The following is a 21763-nucleotide window of genomic DNA, read 5'->3' as shown; positions in this document are numbered from 1 at the left end:
CATGATCTCTATTCGCCCGAGGTACAAGTTCTTGGTCTTTTGTGGAATGTGGAAAGATATACTTTGTCCATCTCTTTCGAAGAGCCCGTTCTTGAAGAAGGACCTGATTGGATCAAAAGGCCGAAAAAAGATTGGCCAAAATCGGCTCATTTTCCAAATATGGAAGTGGTTAATTCAGAAAAGAAGAAGACTATCATAACCGCTTCTGATTTACAACTTGAGGAAAAGTATTATCATCGATTTTCATCGTATGTTAAAATTGTCCGAATTACAGCTTGGCTTTTAAGGTTTCTTAAGAATCTGAAGAATGGGAGAAATCGAAGGACAGTAGGTCCATAGAATTAGATGAAATCAAGAAGGCTGAACGTATTTTGCTGAAACAAGTGCAGTTAGAAGCCTTTTATGATGAGAACGACAAAAGGTTAAAATCTTTACAAGTTATCAAAGACTCTGAGGGAATTCTAAGAGTGAAAACCAGAATATTTTTCAGGGAAGACCATAGAGATTTTCGTCTACCCATAATTCTTCCTTCCGATCATCCTGTTGTCATGACTCTCATAATGTATAAACACGAACATCATGGACATTCTGGAGTTCAAATGTTTATGTACCATCTTAGGGAAAATTACTGGATTTTGAAGTCAAGAAAAGCTATTAAAAAAGCTATAAAGTCCTGCATCATTTGCAATAGATTTGATGCAAAACCGGTTTCTGTTCAGAAGGGCCTATTGCCTCAAGACCGTGCGAGAGATGCTGAAACTTTCGAAATCGTAGGATTAGATCTAGCTGGACCTGTCATCCTTAAAGAAGAAAGAAAAGCTTGGATTTTGATCCTAACTTGCGTGGTTGACCGTGCAGTCCACCTCGAACTTTTAACTTCAGTATCAACTGAAAATTTCCTACTAGGTTTGAGGATATTTATTGCACGAAGAGGTCGACCATCTGTCATCTATTCAGACAATGGTACAAATTTGAAAGGTGCTCATCGTCTACTGAAGGAAGTTGATTTCGAAAAACTGAAGAATATTGAAGAACTAAGTCCTATTTCTTGGACTTTTATACCTCCAAATGCCCCCTGGTGGGGAGGATTTTGGGAGAGACTTATCGGCCTTATGAAGCGGATTTTAAGAAGAACTTTAAGAAAGACATATTTAAATCATGAAGAAATGAACACAGTTCTTTGTGACTGTGAAAGAGTAATGAATTCAAGACCACTTACTTATGTTTCGGAAGATGCCGAAGATTTCGAACCCCTTACTCCAGCAATGTTCCTGCACAATATTAGAAAAACCGGTGTGCCTGATTTAGACCTAATTGAAGAAACTAAGTTTAATAAAAGATTGTCCTACCGAAACAGAATCCAAAAGGATCTAAGGAAACGTTTTCAATCGGAATACTTGGGACAATTGCGGGAAATACAAAAGGTAAAAAGAGAAACGGCTTTATGTATTGGAGACATCGTTTTGGTTGAAGATAATACCAAAAGATTGAACTGGAATTTGGGGAGAATTTTGAAACTGTTTCAAGGAAAAGACAATAGAACTAGAGTAGCTCTAGTTAAAACCAAGTTTGGTTCTTTTCTGCGTCTTGTGCAGAAATTATATCCACTTGAAGTGAGCGAAAAATATAAACCTGTTTAACACAATACTAATTCTCCTCTAATTTCAGGTGCTAATAGACGAGAGACTTTTCCCATCTCTTTAGATAGGAAGACTTCCCTGATAGAGCCCCCTGATGGTCTTCCACTTCCTTCTAAAGAATCTGACTGTGGAATCGACATGGAGCCGACGATGGATTCTTCGCCTCTCCTTCTGAATGAAGCTTCTCATCCTGTCTTACCTGATGGAACTGAACATTTGGAACCAAGGCGATCCCGTTATGGACGATTGCTGAGACCTGTCCAAAGACTATGAACTTTTATTTGAGTTTATGAACAGCTTATAAACTCAAAGTGGGGAGTGTTGCAACGGGAAACGAACAAACTTTATTTTTTTCGTAGTTTCCTGTAATTCCTTTTTTTTATTATTTGTTTTTTTATATATATATATATGATGCATCTGTTCATTTCCGGTCTGGTGGCGACAGAAGGGATTATTATTTATATTGGTTTTTTTTTGTAATTTAACAGTTGTCGGTTAGAACTCCAAAAGGAGTGCTTGTATTTTTTAAAACTGCATTAAAAATGTTAAACAAAACGTCCTCACTGCTTTTGTCATGTGGAGAAGTTATTGGATATTTTTAGTGTAGGCAAGCTCTATCCCGGACATTTTGGTTCGAACTTTGATCAGCAGAAAGGTATGTGCATTCTTTTTTGTTGATCAGTAGAAATTAAAGAACATCAAATCCGCAATATATGTATTGCATAATTATGTTAATTAAATTAATAATATTAAAATATGTATTTATGTTATGTATGTTATTAATTAAATGTGTGTATTTATTAATGCAGGTATGCTATTAATGTATGTTCTTAATTAAATATGCATTACAAAGTAGAAAATTCTCTTCAGACATTCCAGATCCCTAAGAAAAAGAGCAATGTCGTTGCAAAATCCTTTTAAGTACGTTTCTACCTTTTGAGCTTCGGGGGGGGGGAATACAGATCTACAAATTTCTATGATATTATTAAGGCTGGGCGATGACGGAACTTCATCATCGCGATATATCGTCGAACACATATCGATATTTTTCGATATATCGGGATATCATTATTTATTTATAGCTATTATAAGTTATAAATAGTATTTCTTAACATATTGACTGATCAGAATGATTCGAAATAAAAGGAAGTTTCATTTTTTGTAATAAAAGCATTTGCTTTCTTTTGAATAAAAATAGTTAGGAAAAGTGCGTCCATGCCAAAGCAATGTCTGCATGTTACAATTTATAACGTTGCGTTTAAAACAAGTACTTTTATATATCAGCATATGACAGTATTTATAGAAATATTAACAAAAATTCTATATGAAGGAAAATAAGAATCAAAAGAAACAAAAATAAACACTAACCGGTAACCAAAACGAAATCGAAAGCGTAAATTCATTGTGTATATCGATTAATTGTATCGCGGCTTACCGTAAGCCGCTAGGCGAAAGCGGAAGTATAACGGATTTTTTTTTATGCTTATATGCTTAAGTGTGAAAATACGAGCTGCGAATAAAATTGTGAATTTAATCTGAGTTAATCCTTTTTTCTTTTATTTCTGAAGACGAATATTTAGCGACTAAAGAAAGGACAGTCAACAACCTTCTGATGACAGCAATTATTTTTCCGTAATGATATTATTCTGGAAACAGATCACAGTTTATTCCAAAATGACATGCTTAAAAAAGTATTTTTTATATATTAGACTGTGACTGTATCTATAGAAATATTAACTAAAATTCTGCATGAAGGACAATAAGAATAAAGAGAAACAAAAATAAACATTAACCTGTAACCAAAACGAAATCGAAAACTCAAATTAAATGTGAATATCGATTTATTGTATCGTGATTTATTGTGAACTATTATTCGTGATCATGATTTCCATAAATCGATATTTTTCGAAAACTGGCATCGAAAAATCGATTTTTTAAAAATATTGATTTTTTTCAATAAATCGAAAAACGGCACCGCCTTAGTATTAATAAGGCTGAATTTCAGATAAAAGTTATGAATATTAAATCGTGTGTAACTAAGATAAATTGTTACACACGATTTAATATTCATAACTTTTTATATTTAAGATAAATATTAAAGCTGGATATATTTTACAAATGCCGTTAAGCTCGCGGCCATTACTATTAATAATATTTCCAGAATCAGACGCCACGAAAAAAAATTCTATTTTAAATTTAATTATAGAGCACCAGCACAAAACAATAGATAATTCGAGAAAACTTTTTTGCTTAGGTGGTTTTATAATAGTTTGGATTTCGTATATTTACAATTAAACCAAAGCTTGACGAATTTCTATATAACTTTTAAATAAAAACTTAGTCAATATCTTTCTTTAATTTATAAAAGAACTTAAATTTCTATCAAATGAACGACATAACTCTTTATTGAAGGCATCATCTACCATCAAACTAACTATGTAATCGTCAAAATTTAAGGCACCATTTGCCATCAAACTAACTACGTAATCTTCAACACTGAAGACGGCATTTGCCATGATGCGAATATTTATCAAGCCTCACCGCGGCCTCCTGAAGCAAATTAAAGCAAAATTCTTAATCCTGTTAGATTAAATGAGGCTTCTTTGTCATGCGTCATCTGTCAGCTCTAAACCATCATTGTGAAAGTCTGCCTACTTTGAACTTTCAAAATGTTCTTTGTCAGTTGAAGAGATGACTTGCTTTGGCATTAATCTCTAACTCAGAAAGAACTGCCGTGCCAAAGGTTACTTCAGACATCCTGCTTTAATTAATGGGCTGAAGATCTAAAACCGCCTAAACGCGTTGAGTATGGTAATATAAGGGATAATACTAACATTAAGCAGAAATGGCTCGACTGTTTCTCTGAAGACATTTTATTCTGTTTACGCGCCACCCAATTAGAAGAACGTAGCTCAAAGAAATTAGCTGCGTATTTATACTGCATTTGATTTTTATGTTATTGTAAAATTTGTGGCTATTTTGATTGTATGATTTTTTAATATTACTTATGTACATATCATATTCTTAAAGATGATTTAGTTTAAATGTTTTTTACCATTCTATTTTGTTTTTTTAAGTAGTTACTGAAATTTTAAATTATTTTCCTTAGAAATGAACATTTTTTTCTCAATTACCCATTTGTTAAATTTTCTACCAATCAGATCGAATATTTGAATTACAGCTCTCTAAAAAAAAGTATGAAACTACGCGAAAAATCTTCAAATTTAAAAGTCTTGTTTACGGAATCGTGAGCACATGTTTGCTGTAAAAATAGAAATTAAATTAAGTTACTTCTCGTGTAAACTAATTAAAACTTCCAAATGTTTAAATTTACATTTTGAGTTTTAAATCCAAATGATATTGGAAAAAGAACGGGAATTTTTTATTTTCACAATTTTTGAAGTTGCATATTTGGAAACAGAAAAGACGATCTCAGGTATAAAGACAAGTTTGTGAAACAAATTTTGCATTCATAGAATTTGTGCTTTGTGCTTTTTTAAGGTGTATGTACACACTTGAAACTTCGAAAATCGTTCAAAATATCTGATATTTTTTTATTGCTTAATAATGTTCTTTGATCCTTTAGCTTTCAAACGATACCAAGATGTTGTCAATATTCGAAATATTTCTCGAGTTATAATTATTTTTTTTTGAGGTGCTTTCATTAAAAACTCTAAATACGGTTTTTCTAAACTCATTTTATGAAGAATGATATTTTTCTACTTTGTTGTTTCATTCAAACAATCATAACTCAACAAGAAATTAACCAAATACAATTATTTCTATATCAAAATAATCTGTATGAAATAGCGAATGTTTTGTGCCTCAATCAAAGTTATATTTTTAGGAAAAAAATTTTAATAGCTATTTAAAAGTTAAAATTACAGAAAAAATCTCGCTTTTTCTATTCATCCTTGATGAAAAAATTGTTAAAAAGAACTACATATTTTTATAACTTGATTGAGGCAGACAACATGAAGACTAATATTAGACATAATTTCCAACTAGAATTGTGTGTCTGTACAAATTAGAATTTAAGATATCATGTTTCGAAAAAATATTCTAATTAGCTCATTAAATATTATTTTATTAATTAATAATTAGTGTAATATTGTCACGAAGATTGGAAATAACAAGGCTGTTAGGTTGAACAAGTAATCAGATTTATTTAAGCAAAGTAATTCTCAAGCGTACAGGACCGATAACTCGATCACAACTGGTGACACTTGACTTTATATACACTCTCAGAATGTTCGAGAAACATCCAGATAGAACATTTAAAGAAAGATCTAGAATCAACTAGAAACTAGAGAAATAATAAATAACATTTTAAATTAAAATTCCAGTCTTTGGATAAAACTGACTTGGCTGGTATTCGAACCTGGGTCGTGAAGGTCTACAGTCTCGTGTCTTGCCAACCAAGCCACAGGAATTGATATCAGTAGTTCATTATGCGGCAATATGATTTTTTCTCACTGAAATGAGTTTAAACATATATTAATGACCTACTATAAAAAAAACTAGATTTTTAAAGTTAAAATTTAAAAAAAATCTTCTAGTGTGTACCTATACCTTAACGATGCTCAAAATAGTAGTTCTTCTTTCTGACAATGAAAAAAGGAAAATTTTTGCTTTTTGAGAAGCTGTATGAAGTAGACGAGAAATATCGAAAAGAATCAAGAGACCTATAACGGTAATTAACAATTATTAAAAAAGTCCTAGATTGTACGGTATGACAAAATGAGCTGTAAGACCAGAAATTTTCACTCATCCACAGAACAGAATGATTGTAAAGACAGCTTGCAAGAAAAAAAGAAATTGCAAATGAAGTTTAACAAAATTTGAATTTATCATGTTAAGCAAAGATTGTTCAAAATGTTTTGAATAAAAATACTCATGTTTTTCATGGAAAATTAGTGTCCGCCTCTTTTAGATCAACTTAATAGAAGAAGAGTTGACTTTGACAAAAAAATACATTTTTCTCGATTAAAAATAAAGTTATGTTTTTTTTTGTTTTTTTTGACGAAAAGAAAGTTAAGTCCTGATGGGCCTGATGGTTTTCGTTATTTTTAGTATAATCTGCAAAAGACCAAAGAAATGTTTACCAAACTTCAATATAGTGGTGTCTCAGTAAAGATTTGGGACAAATGAAATTACTCCAATAGTTTTTATCAACTGTAAAAGGAATTCTGATAAATGTGTCTACATGTTAAGTGAAAAATTGTTACCTGAATATCCACTTACTTCAGGGAGCCTATATTTTTCAACAGGATAATGCTTCACTACACGTTTCTAAGAGTACAAAACTCTGGTTTGAAGCTAATTATGTAAATTTACTTAATTGCCGGTGAGGGGTCCCGATCTGAATCCGATCGGAAACGTTTGGGGTTTTCTAGCCTCAGAAATTTATAAAAATGGCACACAATATCATCGAAAATTGGATATTGTGCTTGCTACGAAACAGGGAGAAATTTTTCCGTTGAAACTTTAAAAGAGCTTACAGGATCCAGGAGTTGGTAAAAAAATAGTAATTTTCTAGATTTTTAATGAAAATTTTAAGTGTATTAGAACATGCCCTTATACTTTTTTCCACATTTTCTTTACTGACAATTGTTGTAATTTCAATTTTATTTGAGTTAATTTTTGTTTTCTACATGCTATAAGTGGTATTGCAAAATTATATATCAGAAGTCAAGCATATAAAAATTTTATTAAAATGAAATGAAAATAAAGTATACATTCATTCAATTTAATGCTGTCATTAAATTTTTTTCTCTCACTGTAATTCCAATAATTGCTCTACAGTTTCTACTGTAATTAACCGTAATTATTTCATTATTTCAAATTTATTAATTCAGAATATACAATTTCATGAGTTGGCTGTTTTGATTTTCCTATGTACATTCTTAATTATTAAACAGATTAATAATTAAGACTTCAAATTGGAATTTAAATAATGAATATTAATTCTCAACGGAATTAATCTAAAATTATCTTATTCAGTTTCATATTTAATGTGCCAATGCAAATAAAGTAACGCATTTCCATGCTTTAAATGTTTGATTAAAAATATTTATTCCTTTGTGCTTAAAGCTTCTATTTACTCGACTAATCGTAAATTTTAGAACACTTTTAATGTAAATTGAATTGAATGAATCTTGCTAATTAAGTAAATGTATAATTTCTTGTGATATATTTAATTAACAATTATCTTTTACCAATTTTTTTGTTGCTTAAGTTTCTATAAATATGGTATTATCAAATTAGTAAATGGTTGGTAATATGGAATTAAATATTGGAGCTTTGAATTTTAAATTTCTTTTAGTTATCTGTTCATTTTCTATGAACTTGATGCTGTTTTATGATATCAGTAGCTACTTTTGGCTTATGTCTAAACCGATAGCCATTTTTCTCAGCAAGGTTTGTTAATTCTTGCTTCTTCGAATTCTTTTTATCTTTTTTTATGATTTAATATTTGGAAGACCGAAATTCCTTTGTTAGTTTTTTTTTTTTTAGTAAAATTGTGGGTTTTTTTAGAGAAAATATTTAGATAAGCAACTCATACTGATTACATATGAATATTTTCCTATTTTAGTTGTTTATGAACTGGTCATTTAAATAAAAAAAATCAAGAATGCACTTACTTTAACATGTTATTCGAGACAATCTGCCATATTACAGAATTCATTTTACAGTTTACCTATCATTCCTTACATTTTCGAACTTAACACTGAGTTTTACCATGGTAAAATCGGGTCCTAGATGGCCCTATATGATATTGTCAACATGAGAGCAGATAGAAAAAGGCTCTATTAGTTAATTATAAAAAAATGCGGAGTTTTTTTTAAAAAGTAAAATCGAGTTTTTCCGGGCAAGACACCTAGTTCGATAAAATTAAAAGACAAAAATATTAAATATAAATGCATAGGTAAAAAATAAAGAACAGATGGCGACTCGAACCGAAAAGCCGTAACACGCGTGTCACTCGTGCTGTTTTGACCACTACACTGCACTCTTTGCCGGCACTTCAAAGCGGATATACTTTTTCTAAAGTCGGCGTCCTAGCCTAGAGGTAGCTCGTCTTCCTCGTGATCTGGGCGTTCTGGTTTGTATGAACTAAGTCAGACTTCTGCTCTCGGGTGCTCAGGGACCTTACCCTCATAACCTCCTGTACTCTCGTCCTCCCCTCTTGGACTTGATTTGAAATGGAGTTCAATCCAAGGGAGATAGGCAACAACAATTTAATCTAACTGTCAGTTATAAAAAAAAATTGGAGGTGTAAAATCGGGGTGTTTTTCTTCAGGAAAGGCACCTATATAGATAAATTTAAAAAGCAAAATTTTATTTAAATATAAAATTTGATTCAAATCGTTAGAGCCGTTTCCGATATATATATATATATGATTTAGGGTTCCTTGCTCTTTCTTAGATCAAGGCCAGAATTTTCTCTTCAAAGGGTGTTTGAGTGAATTGATTCGATTCTCTCAAAAGCTTTTCGACCAATTGCAACCCTGAGAGCAAATATGTCACCTCCACTGGGAACAGCCTACTAGCTAAACGGCTGACTCACTGGGTAAAAAGTGGAAACAAAAAAATCTCACAAAAGTACAGAGAATTTTTCTTCGAAAAATGTCAGAAATGTAAAATTAAAAAAAAAAAACTGTAAGAGCTTTATCTTGGTCTTAATTCTTTCAATATTTTCGAACGCGACTTTTGGAAAGGCATACAATTTGTTCATGACATGAATATTTTAAAATCGAGACCAAATAATTATGAGTTTAACTTGTTCTATGCTATTATTAATATTTCGACCGTAAGATTTCGTGCCAAAATGATAAAGTGCGGCAATATTTTTAAAGGAAAATAAGAAAGCTTACTCTTAATCATTTCATCAAGTAGCGCAATTTAATGTCTCATGACGTATCGAATAGAAATTTTTCCTGTACCACCCATTCATGAATGTAATTGTCGTCATTCAAAAATTAAAATTAATTCGTCAATTAAAAATTAAAATTACGACTTTCAGACATAATCTGTGAGTATGATTTTATTTGAAATTGAAATCTTGAACTAATCTAAAATAAATATCCGAGACAAGACACGGATTAATATAGTTTAATATGGAACAATGGTGTTTTGAGTAAGGAAACATGTAAATATGATAATTTCTTTTTTTATCATGGAGAAGTAAATGATTTTCTTATACATGTTACTTTGACGATAACTTTATACTGCTAAATGTTCAAAATTGTTCAAAGTTCAAAGGCATGAGATGGTAGATATGAATTATTAAGGATACTGCTATATACAAAGAAATAAAATTCTATTAAGAATTTATGTCGTAAAAGTTAGAGAGCATGTCCACTGGCATAGAGGTAGCGGCGCGTCTTCGTGATCTGGGCCTCCCGGTTCGGGCATGGTTATTCTTCATATGTGTTCTATCTGTGAGGTGTGTGAATGTGCCCCCCTGTAAAAAGGGGTTGTGCAAACGAATGTACTCTTGACCCTAGTTGGCGCTACGGAAAAAACAACAGATGTTCACTCGGCTTAAATCGCTGACAGTTAATTGTCAGCGGGCTTGTAAAGTGCCATAAGTCAAAACAACAATAACAAACTTAGAAAAAAAACTCTTGTAGGCAAAGATGTTTCAATTAAAGAACAACATAAAGTTTTTTAAGAGAAACTATAATTGAAAGAAATACTGATATCTGAAAATTCCCCATAATTTTATAAATAACGATAGTAAAAATAAAATCCGTATAAAAAGATAAGAATAAATGTTAATGATTTTATAAATAAGTTCACTAATTAATGGTATCAGAAAAAAAAATTAAGTATAAATAACAATTCGGTGAATAATTTTATTACTCAAAATCATTCTGTTGATATAATTAACGTTTCAAGATTTACTTTGAACAAAAGCAATTTCAAAAATCTGTGGCTGTCTCATTTAAAATTTTAAAGAAAATATCTCTAAAGAAACAAGAAAAAGAATTTATAGAACAAAAATGTATTAATCAAACAGTAATTATTTCAAAAACTCATTAAAAATGTAGCAGGAATTTATGTAATCATTTGAATAAATTATTGAAATGAAATACAGTACACTCCCGATTATCCGCAGAATTGGGTGGCGCGGCCGCCGCGGATAACAAAAATCGCGGATAATCCGAAAAAAGCTAAAAACGGGTATAGCAAAAAAGAAAACAGTCATTCCAACTTTGAAAAATCGTTTTATGTACAATAAAACGTAAAATAAACAGCAGGAAATGTTTAACTAACGCTTAATATTTTAGTATATCACTCAAAACTGACCTAAAATGCATTTTGTTAATGAAAACAGGAAAGTGCTTTGTATTTACGAGAGGCGTCAAGGATACACAGAAAAATGAATACATATGTACTGTTTTAATACTGTAATGTATAATGTAATTACAAAAGTATAACTGTAAAACTTCACCTTTTTGAAAAAAGCAGTAAAAAAAAAAAAACTTTGTGCGGCCGGCGCGGATAACCCGCTCGCGGATAATCGGGAGTCTACTGTATTCTTATTTAGTAAAAGGTTTTTATATATACTTTTTTCTTTATTTTTTAGAAATTATTTTTGATAATCTCTACTTTATTCTATTTCTCTAGTTTTCCTTTGGGACTAATCTATTATTTAAAAGCAAACGTTCTATTCATATTATACCTCTAAATCTTACTATTTGCGTAATTTTCATTCAAATGATTCTTCCAATTAGGAGATGTTTGCACTCATTTTCTTTCCGAGCATCATTTTTTTTAGCTTTTTAAATATTTGTTTTCCTTTTTTTTAAATTAGTTATTCTTATTCATTTGTTTTTAAGTCTTTTATCTAAAAGTATTATACATTTAGATTTTTCAGTAAAGGTGCAAGCAGGAAAATATCTAATAAATACAGCGAATACCAAAATGCATGATTTCGGCAATGCAGTGTACATGAATCTTCCTAATTTTCTCTTCTTTAAGCGTTAATTCTTTTGTTCGATCTCCTTCGTTTGTAAAAATGATCCTTGAACACCAAACTTAATTGAAATTGGTAGAACCAAGTGAATGTAGTTAACTCAACCATATTTAGAATTCTTTGCTCCAAACTAGATCTCCACTCGGAGCGTAGCGGCTTAATGCGGTATTGCCAAGGCTGGTTAATTTGAGCACACTTAATATCCCTAACAAGAAATTGAATGCTTTCGAAAAGTCATTAGTACAAATAATTGGATAGCGAGCGTGGTTTCGCTGAAAGTAAAGAAACTAAAAAAGAATGTGTTCACTAAACCACTCTCAGCTCAACATAGTGAACTTATATTGATTGATCTGTAGTTGCCAAGAAAATCTTGGTGTTTAAAAATACGAATCTTGTCGAAAGTTTCGGTACAGTAGTACTGCATTTTTGATGGCAACCACAAAACAATTTAGTTGTTCTCTTAATTAATTAGTTGGCTTTATCTAAAGAAAGTTGGATTAATTACGACTTCATAAAAATAACTTAACAAATAAATTGCTTCATCTATGCTTGTACACAGCATTCTTTCGCTCAAATCAAACTTTTCAGTGTAAGAGTTTGAATTACATTTAAAAGACTTGTACTTTTGGTAATCCGCAATTTTATCGCAGGAAGTCTCTTAATTTGTTAGGAGCAACGGTTTAGGCAAAGATTAATTGTTAAAAATAGAACCTGTGGATACTTAAAATATTTTGCTGTTTAAATTTAGCATTATAAATTTCAGAAAACAAGTTCAAGAAAAATCAAACAGCCAACAATATTTATTTCATTTTCTTTCACAAAAATAAATAAAGAAATTAAAAAGGTTCGGAGGTTTCAACAAACGATTTTAGTTTTATTTTTAAAAGTCTGATGTGAGTTATACAGAAAAGGTAACATATACCCTAAAAATGCATTTTCATTGTTTGTAAATAATTGCCAGTAATATTTAAAATACATTTTATTTAACGTATTTTTACATGTGTGACATGTTAAATCAGCTATTAAAGGCTACGTATTGTAAACAGTACATGCCAGAAAGCAAAAATATAATTAACATTATCAATGAACGTGATGCTAACGTGTATGAAAATATATTATAAAAATATGTAAGTAAAAGAAAAATTGGATATAATTATATTTTTTCATTACAGAATATTCTTTTTATCCGTAAATTTATTTTTAATTAAAATTGAAATATTAGATACAAGAAGCGATTTTAATATCTTTCTGGTTTTAGAAAAATTTCTGGCAGAACTAAAAGAGTGTTAAAAGCTAACAAAGAATATTGGATGTGGTAAATCTAGAGTAAAAAAATAATATAATTTGAAATGTTTAAAATATTTTCTTTCAATATCAGAAGAATGATAAGATATTCCTTTCTCAACTGAAAACACAGTTTTCAATGGATATAGAAATAAATTATTTCAACATTTGCGAAAAACCAGACTTAAAATTTTATTTAAACTTCTTATTAGCCATAACAAAATTTGAAGAAAAAATATATTGAGCACTTTCGTTGCAAAATAACTAGTCGGCTTTGGGGTGAATTAGATCGCAAAGATTAATGCTTGTTGAAATTTTAAATAAAATATTTTGTGTAACTATATCTAAATGTTTTCTTTAACAAAATATTTTTGAACTTAAAATTTTTATGGATGCATAATTTATAGGTATTTCTCTGTTCTGCCCATCTTTCTGTGTACTTTGTTAATTTTCTGTTAACAGTTTTTTATATCAAATCATATGATTTTAAAAAATAGCAACATTTAAAAATAAGTGGTCTTTTTTTTTTCACCATTCTTTATTTTGAAATTAAAGTTTAATTGTAAGTATAATAAAATTCCAAAATTTATGAAAAGCAAGCTTTTAATAACACAGAAAAATAAACCGAATTTTCAAATCTTAATTACCAATAATGGATTGGAATGCTAGGATGAAATATATCTAACACTAATGAAAGCGATTTTAGTTTTATTTCTACAATGAAATATATTATTACAAAATAAGCTTACTACTATTACTATTAATTTTTACTATACTTTTTACTATTAATACTATTAAAATGATAAAAAAAGGGATTCTTTGATGTAGTATTTTCGGAAATTATTGCGAAAAAATTCAGATTCCTTTTAATGTTTAATTAGTAAATTAAAATTAAAATTTTAAATAATACCTCCAAAATCCACATTCCGCCTTTTAATACATATATCTACTAAAGTTGGTAGTTCTAAGGTCAAAACACATTTAAACATACACATGTAGATTTATATTATTAGTAGTAGTTATAAATTTTTACTCTTATTTGTATAGATTGTACTACTGGTTAGAAAATCTTTGAAAATGATAACTTTACCTACCTGCTTGTGAAGTCAAAATATTATTTATGAATATTCACTCGCGTTTATATAGATTACGCTATTGATTGGAAAAATGTTGAGGTCAAGACATTTTTACCTGCTTGAAGAGTGATATTATTTATGAATATTCATTCTTATTTATGTTGCTGTTGTTTCTAATGGCTCTTGTCTAGTAAAGCCCACTGACTTTAAAAAGTCATTTGTGGTTTGAAGCCGAGGGTACGTCTCTTGCTTTTTCAGTAGTTTCATTTAGGGCCAAGAGACGACTTAGCTACACACACGTCACAAACCTTTTTACGGGGCGGACATCCTTCAAGCATTTCATTCACACATCCACATATCATAATTTAGACATGAATCAGAGAACGATCACCCTTGATCCAGTACTCCCAACATGGAGGACTTTTTGACCTCAACAGATTTATACGCGCGTCAGCCACCTCACACTAGGGGAGTCTTCGACCGGCGGGGTTCGAACTCGCAACCGAAAGGACGCGAATCCAACGCCCTACCAACCAGGGTATCCCAGCCTATTTTTGCAGATTATACTATTAGTCAGAATAAATTTTTGAGAGCGGAAACTATTCATTAATAGTTTTACTCTTCAAGAAAATATTCCTTCTTATTTATGTAGATTGCATTATGGGTTGGAATAAAACTTTTGAGGATGAGATTTCTTTTCTTGCTTGAAGAGTAAAACTATTATTGAAGTTCACTCTTATTTAAGTCGATTATATTATAGTTTTAAAAAAATTTTTTGAAGGACAGATTACTTGAACTGCTTGAAGAGTAAAAATTTTTATTAATGCTCGCTCTTATTTACGCAGATTACACTATGAAAAAATGCTATGTAAAAATCTTAAGAGCGAGATTACTTTACCTGTTTGAAGAGTAAAATATTTTATTAATGTTCACTAGATTAGTCATTTGGTTTCAGAAAAATGTAAGATCGTGATTTCTTTACTCGTTTGAAGAGTAAACCTATTTATGAATGTACGTCATTATTTACCGTAGATTACACTTGGTTGAAATAAAATTATGAAAATATGAAGACTTCTTTACCTGTGGTATCTTAAAAAGTCGCAGCAAGTTGGCCACTTGGATAGACGTTACGCTCGAAGCGGCGCCAAGGACACCGGAGATCCGTTTGTGGCGAATAGTAGGGGAAGATCCATCCGGACAGCGGTAGGTACCGTCGTCGATATTGCTAATAGAACCTAAAAGAAATAACATTTTTCTCTAATATCTGTCTCTTGTCATATGGAAATTCTTAAATTAATGGATAAACAAACAGAGGAAATCTTTATACATTAGCTTATTGAGTACCCCGTAAATAAGATATGGAAATAAGAATTTGCATTATTCATAAATATTTGTAGATATGAATTTATAAAAATGGAAAAGATGGCTCTGGTGCGTACATTTACTGATTAAATGATGAAAGATTTATATTTCGTAAAGCATCACAAGTATAACTAGTAAAACAAGAAGATTTAGCAAGATTTCTAGAACTCATCACAAAAATTATATTTTTTAAAGGCTATTGTAAAACATGGAAAAAAACCTTGTGCCAATCTATGAGATAAAGAGAAATTTCCTGGCCCTGATATAAATCGGTAAGAGGAGGCGGGGGGGGTCCCTTCCACTGCCATTTTCCTCTCTAATTTCCTGAGATTTAGTACTATAAGGATGGAAAAATTCGAAAAAAAATACAACAGATCATAACTAAGCAACTATTTATCCTGCGCGTAGGTTAAAAAGCAGTTGTAATTGGAAACTGAGAATCATTTTTCAACCTTTTAATCAAAATGATTGCAGTTATCAAAAACCTCTTATTCGAAAAATGAAAAAAGTTATCAGAGCTTTTAAAAACATTTAAAAATATCGCTAGTGGTAGTTTAGAATATTTGAATCATTTTTTTCGTCAATCGTAAGAGATATACAAAGAAAAGAGAATTTCACCTCATCTTCTTCTATTTTTATTCTTCCCTTTTAGCTAGATGTCATATCTACAAAATCGACTTTTATAATCTTTACGACAGACTCCCCTGTCGAAATTATTCTAGCTTGTATGTTAGCTAGATAACAGGGACAAAGTGACATAAATGCCTGAGTGAAAGTTTTTTTTTTGATCCAAGAGACCAAGAAGAATCGCGTAAAAATTCTCTAGATGTTGTGTTATGAGCTCCTGCGGTCGGTGATTTGCCTATAAGGAATCTTACAAGCACTAGTCAGATCATTTTTTACAAACAGTCACAATTGCCAAATAAAATCTCTTCATCTCTAAATCCGTGTTCATTGAAAAGTTACAATGCTATCCAACTAAAATAAATAAATAAAAATTTTAAATAATGAAAAAAATGGCAATATTGACACGGTGATGTAAGAGTGAAGAATTCTGATTTCAGGCCTTTGGTGATTGGTAATTGCAGATAAAATTTCGCTTGTTCTCACTCCTGAAAAGTCTAGGAAAATAGTTACAAAAGCACGAAATTATTTCCAAATTCTTCCAAGGAGTTAAGTAACCACGGGAGCTACATCCGCCATGCCTGAGTATCCGAGATATCTGAATGACCGAGTCTCAACGAAGTTTAAAACAAGGGGCTGTGGTAAACACAAAATTCTCCGAATTTCGGGACATTATAATAGGTACCACTCAAGCAGAAGTACGATCAGCCATGGGAATGAGGATAACTCGACCCGCGCCATTATTGTGCCAAAGAAGCGAGAACCTGTTTATATAGAAGCTTCTCACCTCACATCTGTAGCCTCCCTCCAATGTCAATAAAGGAAGCAAGTAATTACTGGGGACCAACACTCGCTCTTCCGAGGCATTAGAAATAATCTTAATGATTATCATCGCAGCAGCAATGAGACGGGAACTGCGACATAACATAATGCCATCCTATGCTTCCGTTGCCTATAACACTGAGTTATCTAACCAGTACGTGTCATAACGGCCAACGTGTCAATTATTGGACAGCCTTAATCTTCCGACATATGTCCCGTCATTGTGAAAAGGCGCCTATCACTATGATTTTAATTATTTACTCTTGAGGGAAATGAGAAGCAATCGCAATATCGGAAGCTTCTCGGTTCAATATTTTGGATGACTCAAAAGGGAATAGAATATTCCCAAACATTCTGAAAAATCTGAACACACTTAATCAAATGACAAATTATCTTTCAGAAGCTGGTTGTGTTTGGTGATCAGTAGGTTCTTCAAGTAAACTTTGTGTTTCGATAAATTTCTTCTAATGTAACTTTAATATACAATATTTCTTTTTAAAAACATTTTAAAAACTTCTAATTGTAATAGAAATTTAAGCTGTGTTACTTTACTTGCGTTACACCAATTCTGATTTTTGTATGTATAAACCTCCTTCATGCAAGTTTATGTCAAAATCAAATGAAATCAATCAAAATCTAGTTGCACGTTGTCTAACAGGATACTATAAGTTCACTTTCTTATTTTTCATTTGCTGTTGATTACAGCGTTGATTCAAAGGAACTTAATAGCTGTTTATTTCTTGTCCACTAGTATGGTAAATAGGCTATAGCATATTTATAAAAGAAATTAAAGACTTATAAGTGTAATAGTTCAACAAAGTAGTTTATTTTCTATTATGTGACTATCTTATAGGACAATGTTTACAGAACCGAATTAAAACAGAATACGAAAATATGAATTAAAAAAAAGAATATGAAAATATAATGAGAATCTTCATTTCCTGATTTTTAACAATACTTAAAAATCACGTTGCTGAATATTTAAGGAAAGAAAGAAACTTATTTTAATTATTTTTAATTTTAAGATTGCGTAAAAATTCATTTTTGAAATAAAAAATTTTTGCAAGTTATCATGGGAAAACGCCAAAGTTAATTAAGCTTAATTATAGAATTGCAAACCATAACCAAGGATCACGAGTAGGGATTGCAATACCGGACCAAAATTTCAATACCGGTATTCGGTATTTTTTAGATCTTAATACCGGGATACTGGTTTTAATACCGGTATTAGAAATTTTAGAAAAAGAAAGAAAACACAGGTGTTTCTTTGTTTTATTTGCCAGTTTTATAAGAGTGTAAATATCACTAAAAATATGTAACTTATAAATTATATAAGTATATAAAGAATTATAACAGTATATAAAGAATATAAAGGGAACAACTTATTTATTTAAATGAGAAAAAAGTGTAAATATCACTATTTAGTCAGTGGTACTATTACAAATTTTTGAAATGTGATCTTAAAAAACATAATGCATCCATTGTACTGTCATTAAGCCTGAAAAGTAATTTTGTGTGAAAATTACCAGCTGTCGAAAACGCTCTTTCAGCATCTACACTAGTTGGTGATACTGTTAGCAATGCGCGATATACTTTTTCCAAGTATTTACCTCTAAATCCCAATCTTCAAATAAATCGATTTCTCGTCGGATGGTGTTGGATATAGCCGATTTCTGTATTGTATTTTGGTTCGTTGAATTTTTTTAAATTTATTTATCGCTAATTCTAATTTTTGTTCAAGAGACAATTCCTTTTCCCTATCGACATTAGTGTCATCATAATCTAAGATAACTAAATCGAATTCTTCTGAATGTGGATAGGTTTGTGGGTAAAAAATTAAGAAAATTTACTATAAACTTAATCTGATTTGAATTGATTCTTTTCTTTTCTTTTTCATTTTTATTTTTATTTTTAAAATCATAATTATGTAAATACCATAAGACATTTTCTATTTCGGTATGCCTTTCTTCTGTGCGATTTTTCAATGTAATATATAATTCTTCAGATAGTGATGTGTGCTGTTCTTTCATGACTGCAACATGAAATTTACTGTTGCATTAGCTGTTAATAAATTAAAATCTCTCCGGCATAATGTCTCTATAGTCAGTTTTATTGGAAGTGGAGATGATATAGTTCTGGATATTAAGTCGAATTCACTATCTGAAAAATTAATTTACAGGTTTAAGTTGATTATTGCTTTTTGGATTGGATTTCTAAATTTCAAAAATCGTTCCATCAATAGGAGTAAACTGTTCCAACGTGTCTTAGAATCTATTATTAACATATATTCTGTTTTATTTTCAGTTAGTATATATTTTTGTAATATGGCATTTTTTGTAGGGGAACGTTTAAATATCTTAATAATTTTTCGAACTTTATAAACTATAGGAAGCAATTCTTGATGGGTTAATATTTCATCCTCATTCGCAATATCTTCTTCAACAATTACATTGCCACTATCTTCATTGTCAATATCACTCACACTCTCTTCAATGCCGGAATCCGAAGTTTCTATATCCACAGTATTTGGATTCTTCTGTTCTTTATTTTTTTAGTATAATACATCTATTACTCCTAATTGAATTCCATGAGCATAGCACAATTGCTGATTTGCACCAATGAACTTTCCAACTTTTTTTCATAACTGTTGCTCCATTAGTAGTTATGGATACAATAGCTTCTTTCAGGGATAATCCATGTTTCGTTAATTTAGATTTAAGCAATTAATTAAGCCATTAATTAGCTAATTAATTTCGCCCATTAGGGAGACATAAAAACAAAAACGTTATTATTTTGCTTTGTTGGCGATCCTTGAACATATAGTAGAGTCAATTTAAAAAATTTCTAGCAAATACCGAAAAACCGGTATTTAAACTTGTGAATACCGGTATTACGAAATTGTAAAATGGCTCAAAATACCGGTATTCGGTATCCCGGTATACCGGTATTGCAATCCCTAATCACGAGGGGTCAATATAAGAGAATTCAAATAAAAAAATCTCTGGTTTGAATCCTTGATAAAGGATTCCTTCATTTTTATTCCATTTTATTTTATCTTTTTTTGCGAATCAACCTTAATATTTCTTTCCAATTTTGTTAAGCTTAATTATTTAATTTTTAACTGACCGAATGGTAATTGGAGAAAGGTCCCCCCTTGATGTATATTTCCATCCTTCAAAGTATATTTGTACTAATGATAGCTTTAGAGCAGTCGCTCTGCCCTTCAGAGCGAACGCTTTTGCAAATATGCACTATTATTTATATTGATATTAAATATTAAGTACGTACATGAAAATATCAACCTCCTTTGATATCCACTGTAAAACGAAACTTTGAGGTTGCATGGCTTTCCAAGTGTAAATATTATTTACTTTACTGACCTTCGATGAACTTGATAAAACTGAAATTCTAAATTTATTTAAGTATCCATTTCTACCATTAATTAGCAACTACAAAAGATATTTTGTGAAAAAATTCCAAATTCCCCTTTCACAAAAAATTAGAAACTACAAACGACATTTAGTCGATAATTTTGAAACTCACTACCTATAAATAGTTAGAAACTGAATAATATTATTATTTTGCCATTCTATAAAATAAAGAAAATCTAAATTTACGATGCTCAATCTAAATAGAAAATAAGAAAACTCCTTAAATCATTTCTTCTTTCACAAATAATAATTCACGGAATCAAAAAGAAATGTTTAAATTTGTTGAAAAATTCTTGATGATCCTGTAAGTTCTTTTCCAATCCATTTACCATCAACGGTACAAAACAATCTATGTAGCAAAAAGCCGTCACTATCAAACTTGCTTAGATATTTCATAAACAAAAACTATTTTTTTCCGAGTATCGAATTTTATGTATTTTGTTCCTTCAAACTCGATATTTATTTAGACAGGCATGTACCTCTAGAAATGAAATCATATAATTGAATCTGGCAAATTTTTGACAAGTTACTTCAGAAGAAAAACGCGACTGTCTAATGTAATGAACCCAATTTCAGTTTCTTAGTAATATAAATAAAAAAATAGTTTTTTTTTTAAATGTGTTTGTCAAAAGGGCTTTGCATTTTCATGTATGAATTTCGTAATTCAGTTTCAGTTTTTCTGTTTCGATACTATGTGAGGAAATATCTGCAAAGTAAGGATGATAATGCTTATAAAAAGATATAAAATATGCAATTTGTGCCTTGTGAGATATGTGACTTGATTTTATGATGAAAAATTGTTCCAAAAGGAGGGCTTTGTACTTAAATGTATCATATTTGATACATGATTTCGTCATGGGTAATTAATCTTTACTAAGGAATGGAACTACAGAATTTTATTTACATTATCAATAAAATTTAATCGTATTTTTTTTCTTTTTTCCTTGTTAATTTTAAAGCATATTATTACATGAATTCACAAAAATTAAAAAAAAAATCAAATTAATAATTTATTTATCAATAAGCATGTAATTACATGAATTCATAAAAAAAAATTTATAATTTTTCAATAATTTTTGTTTATGTAATTTTATTATTTGTAATTTTTGTTTTAATTTAATTATTTTATTTGTATTTTTTTTATTCTTTGTATAGTTATTTATATAGTAAATATTAATTAATACTGAATATAGATGGCGCAATATGCTCAAAACCATATATATATTTGGAATGTGAAAGAAGCACACTTAAGCTTTTTTATTGTAAACACATCAACTTGATAATCGGTGTGAAACTGATGCAAGTAGGCACAGTTCGCTCTTTGTTAGTAGCAAAAGAAATTAATCATTCGCTCTTTGTTAGCGGCAAATTTTTCATTTAAATATATATATTATGTGTTACCTTATATATGTGTGATCATCATCCATATGTGTTGTTATATATGTGTGTGTGCGAAAATAAACTAAAAAAAAGACTCGGACACATCTTTCCATGGATTAAACACACACTCACCTACAATTTTTAAAAATTAAAAATACT

General features: G+C 30.3%; 1 protein-coding gene across 1 annotated transcript in view; it reads right to left on the bottom strand.

Moving 5' to 3' along the window:
- LOC129962786 (metabotropic glutamate receptor 6-like) overlaps window positions 1–21763 on the bottom strand; it is a 173495-nt gene that overhangs the window by 75829 nt on the left and 75903 nt on the right. The window contains exon 2 of the mRNA XM_056076781.1: window positions 15066–15220. Coding sequence (XP_055932756.1) covers window positions 15066–15220 — 155 coding nt within the window. The remainder of the gene's footprint in view (window positions 1–15065; window positions 15221–21763) is intronic.

This window comes from Argiope bruennichi, chromosome 3 (assembly GCF_947563725.1).
Source record: "Argiope bruennichi chromosome 3, qqArgBrue1.1, whole genome shotgun sequence".
In the NCBI taxonomy this organism is placed as follows: domain Eukaryota; kingdom Metazoa; phylum Arthropoda; class Arachnida; order Araneae; family Araneidae; genus Argiope; species Argiope bruennichi.
The sequence above is the reverse complement of the archived record's forward strand: the minus strand, read 5'-3'. Positions and strand labels throughout refer to the sequence as shown.